We start from the raw sequence: 19,506 nt of genomic DNA, 5'->3' as shown, positions 1-19,506 counted from the left end.
TTTAAAAGATACAGTTCATGAGAGCATTAAAAAGAAATACTTGGGGAAAAAAATTTAATGAATGATGTGCATGACCTTTACGGAGAAATTTATAAAACTTTAGACTGATAGCCAAAATCTCAACAACCCATCAACAGCTGAATGAATAAACTATGGTATATTCTACAATAAAATACTACATAGCAATTAATATGAACAAACTACAAAAAACAGATATTGTATAATTCCACTTACATCAAGTTTGGCAAAATTGAACTATATTGTATTAGGGATGCATATTTAGGTAATTAAATTATGAAGAGTGAGGCGCAATTAATAGAAGTCAGGATTCTGGTTACCTCTGCAGCAAGAGAAGCAGCTGTGATCAGGAAGGGGCATAGGTAGGGTTCTACTTCTTGCACTGGCTGGTGTTTACATGCTGGTTTACTGTATATCAACTTGTTAAATTGCACGTGTTTTATATACTTTTCTGTACATGTATTATATTTTATAATAAAGAAGCTAAAAGAAGCCTTTATGGAAGACATTTAAAAAGAGTTAATGGGGTGCCTGGGTGTCTCCGTTGGTTGATCCCGGGGTCCTGGAGTCGAGCCCCACATCAGGCTCCCTGCTCAGCGGAGAGTCTGCTTCTCCCTCTGCCTCTGTCTCTCCCCCCACTCATGCTCACTCTCTCTCTCTCTCTCTAATGAATAAATGAAATCTTTAAAAAAATAAAAAATTAAATAAAAAGACTTAATTACAAAAATAAATAAAAAGTAAAATAAAAAGTCCTAAATAAATGGAGATATGCCATGTTCATAGACTCAAAGACTAAATATTCTCAAAATATCAATTCTCCCTAAGATGCTATAAAGATTCAATAAAATTACAACCAAAATCCCAGCAGATTTGTTTGTAGTACTTGACGAGTGAGTTCTAAAATTTATATAGAAGTACAAAGGGCAAATAGCAAGTCATTTTTTTTTTTTTTTAAGAACAAAGTGGGAGGACTTGTGCTACTAGCTATCAAGACCTACTGAAGAGTTATTACCATTAAGCCACTGGGTATTGGCATATGGGTCAATAAGCAGATCAAGTCAACAGAACACAGAGCCCAGAAACAGACCCATACACAGTGCCTGGCACAAAGCAGGTGCTTTAAGTATTTGTGGAATGAATGAACAAATATGGACATCTCATATATAAAAGAGCTGGCACTTAGGTCAGTGGGGAAACAACTGACTTTTCAGTAAATCAGCTGCAATATGGGAGAAAAATTTCAGTGGATTCCTACCTCAAACCATATTTAAAAATCAATTATAGGGCGCCTGGGTGGCTCAGATGGTTAAGCGTCTGCCTTCAGCTCAGGTCATGATCCCGGAGTCCTGGGATCGGGTCCCGCATCGGGCTCCCTGCTCCTTGGGAACCTGCTTCTCCCTCTGCCTCTCTCTCTCTCTCTCTCTCTCTGTCTCTCATGAATAAATAAATAAAATCTTAAAAAAAATAAAAAATAAAAAATAAAAATCAATTATAGATATAGTAAATACATATATGTGAAGGCAAACCTATAAAGCTTTTATTTTTTTAATTGTTTTTATTTTTTAAGTAAGCTCTTTGCCAACATGGGGGCTTGAACTCACAACCCCAAGACCAAGAGCCACATGCTCTTTACTGACGGAGCCAGCCAGGTGCCCCCTAAAAAGCTTTTAAAAGATGAACTTAGGAGAATACCTTAAGAGTTGGGAAGGACTTTCTTTCTTTCTTTTCTTCAGTAATCTCCACATCCAACATGGGGCTCAAACACAATCTGGAGATCAAGAGTTGCATGCTCTTTTGACTAAGCTAGCCAGGTACCCCCAGGGAAGGATTTCTTAGGACACAAAAGCACTTATAAAGGAAACAATTAATAAACATGCCTATATTAAAATCAAGAATTTCTCTTCATTAAAGATATATTAGAGTGAAAAGACAAAACCAGAATAGAAGATATTCAGAGCAGGGCGCCTGGGTGGTGCAGTTGGTTAGCGTCTGACTCTTGGTTTTGGCTCAGATAATGATCTCAGGGTCATGGGATCCAGACCCATATCAGGCTCCATACTCAGCACAGATTCTGCTTAAAGATTCTCTCTCTCTCTCCCTCTGCTCCTCCCTGCCATGTACTCTCTCTCTAAAATAATGATTTTTTTTTAAATAAATGATCTTAAAAAAAAAAAGATATTTAGAGCAATATACTGATACTGGACTATCTATACTAGAATAAAGAGCTACTACAAATTGGTAAGAAAAAGAAAGCCAGGGCGCCTGGGTGGCTCAGTTGGTTAAGCAACTGCCTTCGGCTCAGGTCATGATCCTGGAGTCCTGGGATCTAGTCCCACATCGGGCTCCCTGCTCAGCAGGAAGTCTGCTTCTCCCTCTGACCCTCCTCCCTCTCATGTTCTCTGTCTCTCATTCTCTCTCTCGCAAATTAATAAAATCTTAAAAAAAAAAAAGAAAAAGAAAGCCAAACAACCCAAAAAAGGAAAATGGGCAAAAGAAAAGACATTTCACAGTAGAGGACATACAAATAGTTAATAAACATATGACAAGATACTCATTTTCATTGGTCATTAGCGAAATGCAAATCAAGACCACAATAACATACTATTTATACTCATTTGGTTGGCAAAATTGAAAGTCTAATTCCAAGTATAGGAAAGGATATCAATCAAGGTATCTTTTTTTTTTTTTTTAAGATTTTATTTTAAGCAATCTCCACACTCAGTGTGGGGTTTGAACTCATAACCCCAAGATCAAGAGCCTCACAACTCCACCAACTTAGTCAGCCAGGTGCCCCTCAAAGTATCACTTACACATTGTCAGTGGGAGTATAAATTCATTTGACCACAATGAAAAGCAACATGGCATTTAATATTCATATACCCTACAGTCCAGCAGTTCTAGTACTAGAGAAACAGCCAAAAGAAACTTTTGCATACATATACTAAGAGACATGTACAAGAATATTCAAAACACTGTTCCCAACATTAAAAAATGAGATACAAATTAAGATCATGGGAGAAGGGATAAATTGAAGCATAATAACAAAAAATTATTCAACAGAGGAAAATGGAAGAACGACAGCTATATGCAGCAAGGTAGATGGATTTTACTAACATAATATTGTGTGATAAAAGCAAGTCACAGGGGGCACCTGGCTGGCTCAGCTCGAAGAGGATACAACTTAAAAAAAAATTTATTTATTTATTTATTTATTTATTTATTTATTTAAGGGGGGGGATAAGAGGGGAGGGGGTGAGGGGCAAAGGGAGAGGGACAGGGGAAGCAGACTCCCCACTAAGCGTAGAGCCTGGTGCAGGGCTAGATCCCAGGACCCTGAATTCATGACCCAAGCTGAAGTCAGACACTTAACTGACTGAGCCACCCAGGTGCCCTGGAAGGGCATGCAACTTTTGATCACAGAGTCATGAGTTCGAGCCCTACGCTGGGTGTGGAGATTATTAAAAATAAATAAATAAACTTTAAAAGGGGGGGGTGCCTGCGTGGCTTTTTTAAAAAAGTTCAAAAACATGTAAATAATTACTATATATTGTTTAGGCATATACACACAGGATAAATATTTTTTTTTAAAGATTTTATTTATTCATTCATGAGAGACAAAGAGAGAGAGAGAGAGGCAGAGGGAGAAGCAGGCTCCCAAGGAGCAGGGAGCCTGATGCGGGACTCGATCCCAGGACCCTGGGATCATGACCTGAGCCGAAGGCAGATGCTTAACCATCTGAGCCACCCAGGCGCCCAGGCTAAACATTTTTTAAAAAGCAAGAGAATAATAAACACAAAATTTGGAGAGTGACTGGGGTGTAGGAATACGGATGTCCGTAGCACCATTAAAATATTTAATAATGAATAAACAAACAGTAAAATACATATTTTAAAAAGAAGACCAAAAATGTAACTTCTGTTGATGCTTATGAGCCAAGGATAATGTTTATTCCAATTCTGTATAGCTAGGGTCCAATTAAAACAAAAACAGGCAATCAAACAGGAAGACAGGTAAAAGGCTGGAAAAGGGACTTTGGGGGCTGTCTGGGGGGCTCAGTCGTTAAGCATCTGCCTTCGGCTCAGGTCATGATCCCAGGGTCCTGGGATCGAGCCCCTTATCGGGCTCCCTGCTCTGCGGGAAGCCTGCTTCTCCCTCTCCCACTCCCCCTGCTTGTGTTCCCTCTCTCGCTGTGTCTCTCTCTCTGTGTCAAATAAATAAATAAAATCTTTAAAAAGAAAAAGAAGAAAGAAAAAAAAAGGGACCTTAAAAGGAAACCTGGGGGCGCCCAGGTGGCTCAGTCAGTTAAGCATCTGCCTTCAGCTTGGGTCATGATCCCAGCGTCCCATGATCCCAGCAGATTGAGCCCCTCAGGGAGCCCGCTTCTCCCTCTCCCACTCCCCCTGCTTGTGTTCCCTCTCTCGCTGCCTCTGTCAAATAAATAAATCAAATCTTTAAAAAATAAATAAATAAATAAGGAAACCTGAATGGCCAATAAACATAAAAAAGATCCTCAGTCTCCCTAGGAATCAAGGAAATACAAATCAAAACAACAGTAAAATATCATTTCATGCCAAGCTAAACTGACAAAAAATTAAACATGACAAAATCAAGTGTTGGCAAGGACTTAGAGCAACTGCAATTCTTCCGTGTTGCTGGCAACTGGAAACCATTTTGACATTAATAAGGGTAAATATGTGCATATGTCCTGTAGTATATTCTTTCAGTGAAAATAAATTCAGCTATGTGCATCAACATGTATGACTCTTCAGGAACATGTTGAGCAAAAAAGGCAAGTCACATAATAAATTCTGTAGGACTCCATTTACATAACATTCAAACATGTAAAACTAGAACATGTATTGTTTAAGAATTCATGCTGGTAAAATTATCTTTAAAAAGCAAGGAAATAATAAGCCCCAAACACAGGGCAGAGGTTAACTCTGGGGAAGAGAGCAGACAGGATCAGGGAAGGGCATATCGGGGCTTTAGCAGTCATGGCAATGTTTGTTTTCTTCAACTAGGCGGTATTAATTGTATTGTGATTCTTTATACCTTCCACATATTTTATAAAAATTCTTTCATATCTACTCAATATTTTATAAAAACATTTTTTAAAAAAAGCACAAAAGAACAGAAGGCGATGAATAAGAAGCCTGGGAATATACAAAATTAGCATCCAAGGCAAGGAAGAGAGCAGAATTGTTGATTATGTAAATAGGAAGGTTCCTGGATGAAAAATGAGGATATAGATTCTGAGAGAGATTAATTAGATGTGTGGAGGCAGAATTGGGGGAGGGACCAACTGTGTGAAAGACTTCAACTTGTCTTCTTCAGGTATAGAGATAGAATACAGCAACTTTTTTTTTTTTTAAGATTTAAAGTAATCTCTGCATCCAACATAGGGCTCAAACTTACAACCCCGAGATAGAATACAGCAACTTTTTTTTTTTTAAGATTTTAAGTAATCTCTGCATCCAACATAGGGCTCAAACTTACAACCCCGAGATCAAGAGTCACATGCTCTACCAACTGAGCCAGCCAGATAACCCAGAATACAGCAACTTCTATAAGAAGTCTAAGGAGCTTCTTCCAGGACTGACTCTCAAAAGCCATCAATTTAAGGAGATAGTAAATGGCTATTTGTGCTTTGGGAAAGGAATACTAGGATCACAGCTCAGAGAAAGGAGAAGATAGAAGGGATGAATGCACAGAAACACTGTTGGGGGGAGAGGATCAAAGATTCATACTCAATGGAGAGGTAGGGCCAGAGAAGGAAATGGATCACATTAAACAGAACAAGTCTAGAGATTTAAGAAAGAGATTATACTGGAATTTTGCTTTAGAAGTTTACAATAATACCTACAGATGAAGAAATTTCCAATAAGGTATTATTATCTCTATGACAGCCACTGTTAGATGCTTCCCAAAGAGCCATTCTCTCCCTTCTTGTTAACCAGATCTCAATTTGGTTGGGTGTTAATGTACTCAGCCAAAGGAATCAGATGTGATTAGTCTAAGCCAACTGCTGGTGAATGGTCTAAGGATGGCAAATGACTCAATGAGATTTAAGGGGAAATCTGCTGGGAAACTTCTGGGAAGGGTTTTTCTCTTTATTTTTTTTTTATTTTTTAAAAGATTTTATTTATTTATTTATTTGAGAGCGAGAATGAGATAGAGAGAGAGCATGAGGGGGCGGAGGATCCGAGGGAGAAGCAGACTCACTGCTGAGCAGGGAGCCCAATGCGGGACTCAACCCTGGGACTCCAGGATCATGACCTGAGCCGAAGGCAGTCGCTTAACCAACTGAGCCACCCAGGCGCCCAGGGTTTTTCTCTGTAATAAAAAATGGAGAGGGGCACCTGGGTGGCTCAGTCGTTAAGCGTCTGCCTTTGGCCCAGGTCATGATCCTGGGGTCCTGGAATCGAGCCCCGCATCGGGCTCCCTGCTCCACGGGAAGCCTGCTTCTCCCACTCCCCCTGCTTGTGTTCCCTCTCTTGCTGTCTCTATCTCTGTCAAAAAATAAAAAATGAAATCTTAAAAAAAAAGGGGGGGAGTGTGGGGTAGGAATAGTGGAGAATGATCCATTTGCCTCCAGTTCCCTTCCTCTTTGTATTCTGTTGTACAAACACATGATACTTGGAGCTGAGACAGCTATCATGGGATTTCAAGGCAAAAAAAAAAAAAAGGATAAAATCAAATAAGCTGGGGTGTCTGGGTGGCTCAGTTAGTTAAGCGTCCAGCTCTTGATTTCGGCTCAGGTCATGATCTTATGGGTCATGAGACGGGCCCTGCATCAGGTTCCACGCTATGTGGGGCATCTGCTTGAGACTCTCTCTCTCCCTCTCCCTTTGCCTCTTCCCTCTATCGCTTGCTCTCTCTCTAAAATCTTTAAAAAAAAATCAGTAAGGTAAGGATGGCTGAGCAGGGTAGAATAAGCCTGGGTCCCTTATGACATCATCAAAAAAAAAAAAACGGGGACCATCTACTTCTAGGCTTCTTGTTAAAATATTGCTTAGGTGGGCACCTGGGTGGCTCAGTTGGTTAAGCGTCCAACTCTTGATCTCAGCTCAGATCTTGATTTCAGGGTTATGAATTCAAGCCCCGCACTGGGCTCCACACTGGGCATGAAGCCTATATATATATTGCTTAGGAACAGGGAGAGGACAAATGGACACATAAAGACCCTGGAACCAGAGAGATCCGGGTTGGAGTCTTACCTCATCTGTTAATAGCTATGTGATGTTGAACACATTAATTATCCTCTCTGACCTTGTTTTCTCATCTATAAATTAGGGTTGCAATAAGGATTACATGAAATAACAGGTAGCCCTGGCCTACCACCTAAGCAATCTTCAATAAATGTTAGTCTATTTTTCCTATTACTTGAAGATAGGATCCATTTTTTAATATCTTAATATCACTCATGGAGGTTAATATAGTCCCTGGGGTAGGAAAGTATTCAACAAAAATCTATTGAATGAAAGAAAGAAAGAGGGCTTGAGGTAACTTTTTTTTTTAATTTTTAAAGATTTTACTTACTTACTTGAAAGAGAGACAACGAAAGAGGGAACACAAGCAGTGGGGAGTGGGAGAGGGAGAAGCCGGCTTCCCGCCGAGCAGGGAGCCTGACGCGGGGCTTGATCCCAGGACCCTGGGATTATGACCTGAGCCAAAGGCAGACACTTAATGATTGAGCCACCCAGGCGCCCCTTGAGGTAACTTTTAAAGATGAGTAAAATAGGACTGGGCAGAGTAAATCCTCTCAGTCAGGACAGGGTGGACAGAGGCAGAATCTGATCTGGCCGACTTACGAGGATTCTGAGAGGGGAGTGGCAGGAAGGGAGGCAGGCTGGGGCCAGATTAGCATGGTAAAGATGTGTATGAGGCAGCTCTAGAAGGTCTTGGTGCTCACTATTCCACATTCAGGTATCCTCTCTTTATCTAAATGCTAGTCTGCTCCCTAAAGTCCCTCAAAACCTCTGTCCGCTACCTTTTATGTTTTTCATTCCCAGATGCCTTTCACACCTGAAAAAGCTCTCTGGTCCCAACGTCTGTCTGCTCCTCTACCTTCCCTCCTTGTTTCCCCAGCTGCCTCCAGTAGCTCTAGAGACATAACAGGGCCATCTGAGACAGAAGACTCATCTCCTTTCAGTCTCTGGAATGGTAAGGAAGGATACTGCTGTTGCTAAGTTACTTAAGCTGCCGGCACAGACTTTAACCAGACTCTTAGGCTCTAACCATAAGGCGACATGGGCCCTCAGCCCTTCTTTATTTTCTCATTTGGACCTTTGCAACAGCCTCCTAACTGGCTTCCCTGCTTCTAAAATGCATGCCTGGGGGCCCCTGACTGGCTCAGTTGGTGGAGCAATGCAACTCTTGATCTCAGGGTTGTGAATTTTAGCCCCACACTGGGTATACAGATTATTTCTCCCTCTCCCTCCCACTCACTATCTCTCTCCTCCCTAATAAATAAATAAAATATTTTAAAAATAAACAAATAAATAAAAATAAAATGCATGCCTGTTTTTATCTCTCTTTGATTTAAAATCCATTACCTGGAGACGCCTGGCTGGCTCAGTCAGTAGAGCAGGTGACTCTTGATCTTGGGGTTGTAAGTTCCAGCCCCACAGTGGGTGTAGAGATTACTTAAAAAAAAAAAAAATCTTTGGGGCACCTGGGTGGCACAGTCGGTTAAACATCCAACTCTTGGTTTCAGCTAAGGATGTGATCTCAGGGTCTTGAGATCAGGCCCCACATTACATAATAATGTGGATTTCTAGCTTCTCTTTAAAAACCAGTAGGTGGGGGCAGCTGGGTGGCTCAGTCAGTTAAATGTATGCCTTTGGCTCAGTCAGTTAAGTGTATGCCTTTGGCTCAGGTCATGATCCTAGGGCCCTGGGATGGAGCCCCACATCGGGCTCCCTGCTCAGTGTGGAGTCTGCTTCTCCCTCTCCCCCTGCTCGTGCTCTCTTTCTCTCTCAAATAAATAAATGAAATCTCAATTAATTAAAAACTGGTAGGTGGGCAAAAATCAGCTGGAACAGAGTTAGGCAGTTACAGTCTATGCTCTCTAGTAATTGGAGACTTGTCTAATTCAACACAGTCCTGACCACTCTTTTTTTTAGGCATTGGATTTTTTTGATCCTGGCCCATCAGAATTGCTTATTACATAGTACAGCACATCTCATCCTTGCTGACCTCTCCAGCTCTAGGTTCCCCCACTCACACCTGTGACCTTTACACTATAGCACTACCTGAACACCAAACTACTTATAGTTTCCCCAAACACACCACACTGTTCTCACCTCTTCGCCTTTTTGTCTACACTCTTCCCTTGGTCTAGAATGTCAGTCCCCTCCTGAACTCCAGGCTAAATTCTATTCAGTATTTAAATTTCTGCTCAGATAGAACCTCCAGGAAACTTTCCAAGGCTCCCTTCCTCCTTCACTTCCCATTATCTCTGCATCTTGTACATTCTTTAATTGTTGCACTTACAGACTGTAGTACAATTTACTTGTGTAACTGTCAGTCTCTAGCACTGGACTGAACCCTTTAAAAACAGAAATCTCTTGGGGTGCCTGGGTGGCTCAATCATTAAGTGTCTGCCTTCGGCTCAGGTCATGAACCCGGGGTCCTGGGATCAAGCTCCGTGTCATCGGGCTCCCTGCTCAACGGGGGGCCTGCTTCTCCCTCCCCCACTTCCCCTGCTTGTGTTCCCTGTCTCGCTGTGTCTGTCAAATAAATAAATAAATAAATAAATAAACTCTTTTAAAAATTAAAAAAAATAAAAAATAAAAACAGAAATCTCTATCATTTACAGTGTCTGCCACATAACAGCCACTTGACACATTTGATGAATGAGCAGTTGAGAAAATGAGATGAATAACATATGACCAGAGCTGATGGGATTAGGGAGTGGTGGGGCTCCCAGTAACTCACATAGATTTCCATTTTTCGGTAGAGACCATAGTTAAGTAGCAAATTGTGAGTCATGCGGATTCGGTGAGGCTTCATTGGGTGGCCTTGTCCATAATAGTAATTTCCAACATCCCCTGAAGAAGAAAGAGTGACAATTTCAGTGACACAGTTAGACACACTCCCAGGAGAATCCAGGAATTTTTATAACCATCTCCTAGTCAAATTCTTTCTCTTTCTTTCTAGTCTCCAAGATCCTTACCCACATCGAGGAAGGGTAACTCCAAAATAAAAAACACAAAACAGAAACAGACAAACAAAAAAAGCAGGGGGCTCTGGGGAGGTCAGCACTTAAGGATGTAAGTCTAGCCCACAGGCACTAGACAGTGTAAAAGGTTCATTCCAAAGCTTACTGGAGAAGATCAGGCAGTGAGGTGACTCACCTCACTGTAGCTCCAAAGGATTCACTCCCACAACAGAAAAATAACCACTACCACTCAGAATTATTATAAGTCACAGTTCACCTCTTTCACATTGTAACACTTTATGGAGTTAAAGCACATTTACATTCATTTTCTTTTTTTTTTTTTAAAGATTTTATTTATTTATTTGATAGAGAGAGAGAGCACATGAGAAGGGGGAGGGTCAGAGGGCGAAGCAGACTCCCCGCCGAGCAGGGAGCCCGATGCGGGACTTGATCCCAGGACTCCAGGATCGTGACCTGAGCCGGAGGCAGTCGCCTAACCGACTGAGCCACCCAGGCGCCCCGTTAAGTGCCTATTTAAGATCACACAACTAACAAGTGATGCAGGGGTCAACTCATCTGACTCCAAATCCAGTATTGTAAAAGCTGCATTGGGTTTCCCAGGTATCTACTTCAGTTTGCACTTAATCTAGAAGGCTCTGTGAATCTCCTTGGCACAAAGTTCCTGGCACAAATATTCCAAAAATAGGGCGCCTGGGTGGCTCAGTTGGTTAAGTGACTGCCTTCAGCTCAGGTCATGATCCTGGAGTCCCAGGATCGAGTCCCACATTGGGCTCCCTGCTCGGCAGGGAGCCTGCTTCTCCCTCTGACCATCTTCCCTCTCGTGCTCTCTATCTCTCATTCTCTCTCTCTCAAATAAACAAAATCTTTAAAAAAACCAAACAAACAAATATTACAAAAATCAAGTGGGGGTGCCTGGCTGCTCAGTCACTAGAGCATGCGACTCTTGCTCTCAGGGCCATGAGTTCGAGCCTCACTTTGGGCAGAGAGCTTACTTAAAAAAACAAAACAAAACAAAAATTGAGAGAACTGCACACCCAAGGCTCTCCTTAGAAGTCCATCAGGATGAGGCAGATCTTTGAGCACCAGTGAAAAGAAGGTCCCAACCCCTTATGCATCGTGGTTTGGTGGTGTCAGCAACAATCTTCATTCCAGGGAGCAAAGCACTGTGGGGAATGCTACCAAGAGCATCCAAAGCACGCTCCAATGCTCTTTGTCATAGACATGGCTGGGGACAACGGGAAACTTCTAAACAGCTGGATGTTTAGGATCTCACCCTCTTCTCTGTCTTTTTAATAGACTTTACTTTTTAGAACAATTTTAGATTTATAGAAAAATTGCAAAGATAGTACGGGAGAGTTCTCAGACACCCCACAGGCAGTTTCCCCTATTATCAGCATTCTACATGATAAAATAAGTATTTGTTACAATTAATGAAGCAACACTGACACAGTATCACTGACTAAAAGCCCATGCTTTATTCAAATTTCCTTAGCTTTTACTCAACGTCCTTTTACCCTCTTCTCTTAATCTTAGTGAGGCCTCTGAGGGCAAGAACTGTGCTCTCGGCCAGAACCACAAGCCAGAGTACAGTACTTGGTGACATTCAGTTGGGGCCCTTGTCTCATACAGACACAGACTGAGATGCAGTAGCAGAGAAGGCAGGAGGAAATTTTGTTGCCAGAGACCCTCAGACCACCTTACATGGGGATTATCAGAATAGGTTTCTCAAGGCATTGGCTGAGACATCCAGATGCAGACCCAATCTGAAGGCAGACAGTAACATGACCATTACCATTACGTAATTGGATTCCTGGCTTACCCATGTCTCTGGCCTGGGCCTTAATCCCTAGCAACTCCCCTGCCTATCAAACCTGAATTCAGCCAAGGCTTAGACTTGGGGAACTAAGATAACTTATCTAGAAGGCTAGGGGAGTACCTGAGGGTGGGGCCCAGAGGCACCATCCTTTTCTCAACAGCTTCTAATCCGGTTGCTGAGAGACTTTTTTAAAAGAAATAATCTTTTCTATTTAGATACTACCTTTATAGTTTGGAGAGCTTTTCCCACTCTTCTCATAGTTTTTCAGTTTTATAAGAGAGTGACCTGAGGCCTACAAAGGTAAAGTGACTTGCCCAATACTGCAAAGCTTCTAAAGGGCAGAACTAAGTCTGGGTCCCAAGCTGGTGACCTCATTGCAAAACTCACAAGCGGTTTCTCAAAAATTAGGAAGTCTCCTTTGTCTAAAGACTAAGGTCTTTCCACTTTTTCTCACTTTAAACTACGGTGTAGAGATCACAAAACTGTGCAAACTGATATGGTTACAAAGGCATAGGCTCTAGCCTCGAATGGGCCCTCACCACTGCCCAGCAGTCCTTCCAAATTTATTTTCCTAGCCCCCTCTTTCACAACAGCTACTTAACAGCTATCTCTCTTTGAGATGCCTACTCTTCCCACTGCCCTCCCCGACTCACAGGAAAAGGAATATTCGCTTACTTCATTTGGAAGACTCCCTCAACTTTCTCCAGATCCAACGTACCTGCATTTTGAACTTTTCCTTGCCTCCCAACATGAAGAAACTTCCCCTTGAAGGCTAGTGTCCCTCCCTGTGCCCTGGTTTCCATCTCACCTGGCCTCCTCAGGAACCTCCATCATTACCAGCCCCCCTCTCCTGTATCTTCAACCACTCCCTCTGGCTACTTTCCATTCGGATTTTGAATATGCTCAACCCTCAGCCACTACATCCCCTTTTATAAACAACCCTTTCTCTCTGCCCCAACCAAGCTTCCTTTGAAAGGGGTTCAATCTGAGATCTTCTCTTCACCCATCCATTCATTCTTCAACAGACTGCAATCTAGCTTCACTTCCAAACTGTGCACAAGAAACAGTTCTTGCCGACACCTGGCCACTCCCTCCTTCTTTTGGCTACTCTAACTCAAGACTTTCTGGTTCATGGGGTGCCTGGGTGGCTCAGTCGGTTAAGCATCTGTCCGACTCTTGATCTCACAGTCAGTCATGAGTTTGAGCCCCGCGGTGGGCTCCATGCTGAGTATGGAGCCTACTTAAAAAAAAACAACAACAACAAAGAAAAGACTTTCTGGTTCACTTACATTCCCTCTGTACAATTTAATCGGCAAGTATTTATTGAGAGCCCACTATGACTGAGGCACTGTTCTGGGGGCTGAGCACAGAGAGCTAGATAAGACACGATCCCATTCCCCAAGGAGATTACTGTCCAAGAAGAATGAACAAGTAAACAGGCAATTCCAATACACAGTGACAAGCGCTATGACAGGGGAGTACAGAGCATGAAGGGCACTAGACTTTTCTCAGTCCACTTCCTTAAAATTCCACCTGGGAATTCTCTTTCCACCCTGTACAACTTCTTGGGTGATCGCATCCTCTTCTGTAACTAACATTATCATCTGTAAGCTGACAACTACCAAAAATCTCTATATTCTCATTTCTATCTTCTAAACTGCAGACCTGAATGGCCAACTATCTATTGGATGCCTCTACTTGGATATCCCCCAGTAGGGATATCCCTCAACGAATCTTTCTTTAAAAAAAAAAAAAAAAGATTTTATTTATTTATTTGAGAGAGAGTGAGAGAGAACATAAGCGGGGGAAGGGGCAGAGGGAGGACAGGGAGAAGCAGACCTTCCACTGAGCAGGGAGCTCAGATCCCGGGACTCCAAGACTCTGGGATCATGACCCCAGCTGAAGGCAAGACACTTAACCAACTGAGCCACCCAGGTGCTCCTCAACAAATATTTCTTAAAAATACAAAACCCAAAGTATCAACTGATATATGCTTGTCCAAACCCATCAAACTGCCCAACCCAGGAGTTTGGGATCCTTGCCTTCTTCCTTACCCCTACATTTGTGTACTTAACTTCTGTCTCAGAGTAACAGTTCTAAGGTATAAATGTGATGATGTCACCGGCCTGCATAAAACTTCAATGATTCACAAGTGCACTCAGAATAAAGTTCAACTTCCTTAAGATAGTGTCTCCAGCCCTTCATGATCTGGTCCCCATTTACTTTTCCAGCCTCATCACTTGCAACCTTTCCCTCCACCCTATCCTCTGACCTTCTACACTCTTGCTCTCAAACCTATGCCTCAGCCATACTGTACACACACCTGCTGTCTTTCAAAAATGCTGTCCTCTCTCTTACCTCTAAACTTAATGTCATCTTTGCCTTCTCTGGGCCTGGCTAATAACTCCTGTTCTTCAGGTCCTAAGTGAGATGGCACGTCCCTCCCCGACTCCGCAGGCTAGGCTGGGTGCCTGTCCTCTGTGCTCCCAAAACACTCTGAGCTTTCCTTTATCCCAGCCTGATACTGGAGAGCAATTCTGTCACTGCCCATCTCCCCCTCCAGACTGAGAGGAAGATGAGAAGTGACCTGATCGGCCCCATGGCCCCAGCACCTAAACGTCCCTAGTACAGAGTAAGCTGCTCCACAGGCTTCTGTTAAATGAAAAAGTCTGTTTTAACAGGTTGCATCTTTCTCCTTCCAAGCCCAGGGGCCCCATTTCCCAGCAGCAACTGCAGGCCCAGCTCAGAGACTGGGGGAGGGGAGGCTGGTGACAGGAGGTGGTGACTCCTGCAGGACTCTCACCAAAAAGGATGAGGAAGCAAAGGGGCAGAGGAAGACCTTTGTATTCTCGGCAGGAAAACATATCCTTGCACCCCTCTCCACCAGATCCTGCCTCCCCCCTCAGACTCAGCCTCCCCTCCAGGAGTCCGACTCAAACTCTCCCCATCAGGCTTCCTGAGAATCCCCCCCCAATCAAGTTACGCCAGGCTTCCCCACAAGACCCCCGCTCAGCCTCAGCCTCAGCCTCTTCCCTCAGTCTCGACTTCCTTTCCTTTTCTCTTCGCCTCCTCCCTCAGCCTCGACCTCCTGCTCTCAGCCTCCTCCCTCACCCTGACCTCTTTCCTCTGAGCCTCCTCCCTCAGTCTCGACCTCCTTCCCCTCAGCCTCTTCCCTCTGCCTCGCTTTCCTTTCCTCTGAGCCTCCTCTCTCAGCCTCGTCCTCCTCGCAGCCTCCTCTCTCAGCCTTTCCCCAACGCCTCAGCCTCTCCCAGCCTCCCCGCTCGCATCTCCTCAGCCTCCCTCTCCCGAATCCGGCCCGGCCCCGCCCCCGCCGCGCGCACGGTGCTCACCGTCGTAGTAGTAACAGACTTTCCTCCGGGTGCCCTGAGTCTGCGCCATCTTGCTCGCCTCCCGTCCCTCCCGTCAGTCGGTCCGTCCGGCCTCCCGCCCGCGGCTCCGCGCAGCGTCCGACCCAGGGGGGAGGGGGCGGGCCTCCAGCCCGCTCCGCCCGTCCCCTCCCGGACTCACCTATAGCCGCGCAGCCCGGGCACGGCTCCAGCCAATCAGCTTGTGCAGGGACGGCCCGGAACTCGGCAGGGGGCAAGGGCAGCCCCGAGAGGCAGCCGAGGGCCCCCTGGGCCTGTACCAAGGTCTGCGACAGGGGGGTGGGGGAGCTGCCCGGGGACCGTACCATTAGTCCCGGGGGAAGAAAGCAGATCCGTACACTTCACGGTCCCATTTCGGTGTTGGAAGCGTGCTTGGAGATCAGAAGCCAACTTTGTAATTTTGTAGAGACTCAACCGAGGTCTACGGGGTGGGGTGGGGGGTGTGTGTGTGGGAAGTGACTTGCACAAGGTCACTCAGCTAGTGACAGGGCTGAACGTGGATTAGAACGTGGGTTTGGAAGAAGGAGAAATAAACTACAAAGGAAAGAAAACCGCTGTGGGCCAAGTACTGTGCAACAGCTTTATCGACGTTTATCTCAATGATTGCTCACAACAGCTTTGGAAGAGGCTTTTTATTCCCCTTTTATGGATAAGGATAATGAACTTCAGATCTTTTGACCTGCTCAGAGTCACACAATTAGTAATTAAATTCAACCTTCAATAGTATAGATTTTTTGAACGCTTACTGTGCAACAGAGACACTGTAACGAAGGTGCAGAACCCAGCCTTTCTTATTCCAAAGCCTGCCTCCCTGATGCAGTCACCCAGGAGGACTGAAGAGTGCCTTTATACAAGAGGAAATTGATCGTTCTCTTACCCTAGATAGAGCAGGGTTTCTCAAGCTATTGAAGCTGCTAGCATTTGGAGCTGGATAATTCCTTACTGTAGGGGGCTGTCTTGTGCATTGTAGGATGTTTAGCAGCATCCTTGGCCTTTACTCATTAGATGCCAATAGCACCCTCCACTCCCACCTCCAGTTGCGATAACCAAAATTGTCTCCAGACTTTGCAAAACTGTCCCCAGGGCAAGGTGTGTGTGTGTGTGTGTGTGTGTGTGTAAAATTGCTCCCACCTTACCCTTGACAATCACTGCACTAAATTGATCAATCATCAACTGTTCATTATTGAAAGGTGAAAGACTGAAAAGCACTGTGATGAGCTATTAAAACAATTAAATACAACAGCATTAATATTTAGTGAGTACTTACTATTTGTGTGCCAAGTAAGTTACAAACTCAGGTCCTATAGTTGATAAGATACATTTTTATGCCTCTACAATTTATTTATTTATTTTAAAAGTAGGCTCCACACCCAGCGTGGAGTCCAATAGGAGGCTTGAACTCACAACCCTGAGATTAAGACCTGAGCTGAGATCAAGAGTTGGATGCTTAATCTACTGAGCCATCCAGGTACCCTATGCCTCTACAATTTAAAGAGTGCTTGGGCATTTGTGTTCCTCACTTGAAAACTGCATTTGGGCCACTAATTATAAAAGTAACAGAATATCTAAGACTGGGCAATTCTATTATAGAAACAGCTAAAGGGCCAGGGAATAAACCCTGTTTCCAGCTCTGTGTTGCTGCTTCCTGGCTAATAACCTTTCTGACCCCCACTTCCCTCTTTGTAAAATGGAGAGGATAAGAATACAAAGTTCACCAACTCTATGGTTGCACACAGTAGCCAGACAAAGAGGAGGGTGGGGATCAGAAGAGGTCATGGGTGTGGCAGCATTTTATAAAATGCAGAACAGGAATCAGAAACTCAGATCCTTCCAGAGGTGAGGCAGGTGGTATAAAAATAAGTGGATTTATATTAGTTTGATTCAGGTGCTTTGCATATTTCTAAAATTGGATTCTTTTTCACTTTCATAAGGCAATAATGCCTTTTCTCCATCTTTCCTCAAACACACTGCCATCTGCAGGTATCTTTTTTTCCCTCACTTTTTAATGGAAATAGAGGTGAAAAACATTTCATTTTCCTCTTCATTATAAGAACAACAGTGCGAGCATGATGATAAATAACCACTAATACTCAGTTTCACTGTCTGGAAAAGGGACTCTGGCAAAGGAAGAGCTCAAGCCCTACCTGAAGGGGGTGGCCACTACTCAGCTCTACGAGGACAGGTAAGCCCAGTGAAGCCAATCTTCAAGCTATTTTTTTTTCAAGAGAAGGCAGAAATCTGTAGTTTTATGCAAAATCTCCCCAGTTTTATAAATTGACTGCTAACTCATTCTGTTAACATTCAAGACAGTAGGAACAGCCATTCTTTTAAAATGTAAGTCAGATCATGGGGCGCTGGGGTGACTCAGTCAGTTAAGCGTCTGACTCGATTTGGGTTCAGCTCATGATCACAGGGTCGTGAGATGGAACCCCTTGGTAGGCTCCACGCTCGGTATGGAACCATAGGATTCTCTCTCCCTCGCCCTCTGCCCCTCCCCCCACTCGTGTGTGTGCGTGCGCTCATGCGCACACACACTCTTTCTCAAAAAAAAAAATAAAGCTTAAAAAATAATAAAATGTAAGTCAGGTCATGTCATGGCTCTGCAAAAATCCCCGCAAAGTCTCCTTAAAATGGTTCCTGCAAAGGCCACAAGGCCCCATAGGATCTCTACCCCTCAGGCCCCCTGTCTGGACCTTGTGTCTCTGTGCTGGCCAAAGGAGCTTCTGCCTCAGGCTGTTCCCTCATCCTGGCCTCTCCTCCCCCATGCCACGTGGCTTGCTTCCTCATCTCCTTCAAATATTTGTTCAATGTCACCTTCTCAATGAGGCCTTCCCAGACCACCCTGTTTAAAATTGCACACTTCCCCCAAACATGACATTCCTGATTCCCCTTACCCTGCTTTATTTTCCCCTTAGTACTCCGCACCTTGTAGCATACCACATCATTTACTTCTTTACGATGTTTATTGTCTGTCTTCCCTTACTAGGATGTAAGCTCCATAAGGACAGAGATTTTGGTTGCTTTATCTACTGTATACTCTGTGAACCCAGAACCATGTCAAACACACAGATGTTCAATAAATATTTGCCAAGGCGTGCTTAGGTGGCACAGTTGGTTAAGAGTCCAACTCTTGGTTTCCGCTCAGGTCATGATCTCAGGGTTCTCAGATTGAGCCCCATGTGGGGCTTGGCACTCAGCGCCCAGTCAGCTTGAGAATCTCTCTCCCTCTCCCTGCCCCCCACTTATGCTCTCTCTCTCTCAAATAAATAAATAAATCATAAATAAGTAAATAAATATTTGCCAGATGAGTGAATTAATTCAATGCTTAAAAGCATCTTGGGGGCGCCTGGCTGGCTCGGTCAGTAGACCATGTGACTCTTGATCTCAGGGTTGTGAGTTCCAGCCCCACGCTGGGTATAGAGATTATTTAAAAATAAAATCTTTAGGGCGCCTGGGTGGCTCAGTTGGTTGAGCGTCTGCCTTCGGTTTGGGTCATGATCCCAGGATCCTGGGATCGAGTCCCACATTGGGCTCCTTGCTCAGCGGGGAGTCTGCTTCTCCCTCTCCCTCTGCCTCTCCCCCTGCTTGTTCTCTCTCTCTCACAAATGAATAAATAAAATCTTAAAAATAAATAAATACAAATAAATAACTAAAATCTTTAAAAACATCTTGAAGGTGAATCAAAGCATATCTGAGGGGGCACCTGGATGGATGGCTCAGTTGGTTAAGCTTCTGCTTTCGGCTCAGGTCATGATCCCAGGGTCCTGGGATTGAGCCCTGCATTGGGCTTCCTACTCAGCAGGGAGCCTGCTTCTCCCTCTCCCGCTCCCCCTACTTGTGCTCTCTGTCAAATAAAATCTTTAAAAATAAAAGATTTAAAACAAAACAAAATGTATCTGAGTACAAATATAGTCCCAGAATCAGAAGCTGTAAAAAAGTGCTATTGCCCTTATATAACAGGAGGGAAGGGTCCTGGGACACACCCACTCCCTAGGAGGTTCTGGGTAGGGGTCACCCTTAATCCTTTGGGGTGGGGGTTTGAAGGAGTTCAAAAAACCCATACAGCAAAGTGTAGGAACTTTCTCTTAGCCCCCCAAATCAG

At 44.0% G+C, this 19,506-nt stretch overlaps 1 protein-coding gene across 1 annotated transcript in view; it reads right to left on the bottom strand.

The window, feature by feature from the left end:
• The window catches only part of HDAC1 (histone deacetylase 1), a 31,268-nt gene extending 15,796 nt beyond the window's left edge, over positions 1 to 15,472 (bottom strand). The window contains exons 1-2 of the mRNA XM_027611991.2: positions 15,369 to 15,472; positions 9,959 to 10,071 (exon numbers count right to left, since the gene is read on the bottom strand). Coding sequence (XP_027467792.1) covers positions 9,959 to 10,071; positions 15,369 to 15,417 — 162 coding nt within the window. The 5' untranslated portion in view covers positions 15,418 to 15,472. The remainder of the gene's footprint in view (positions 1 to 9,958; positions 10,072 to 15,368) is intronic.
• Positions 15,473 to 19,506: the final 4,034 nt, after the last annotated feature.

The sequence above is a fragment of the Zalophus californianus genome, chromosome 4 (genome assembly GCF_009762305.2).
Source record: "Zalophus californianus isolate mZalCal1 chromosome 4, mZalCal1.pri.v2, whole genome shotgun sequence".
Lineage (NCBI taxonomy): Eukaryota > Metazoa > Chordata > Mammalia > Carnivora > Otariidae > Zalophus > Zalophus californianus.
The sequence above is the reverse complement of the archived record's forward strand: the minus strand, read 5'-3'. Positions and strand labels throughout refer to the sequence as shown.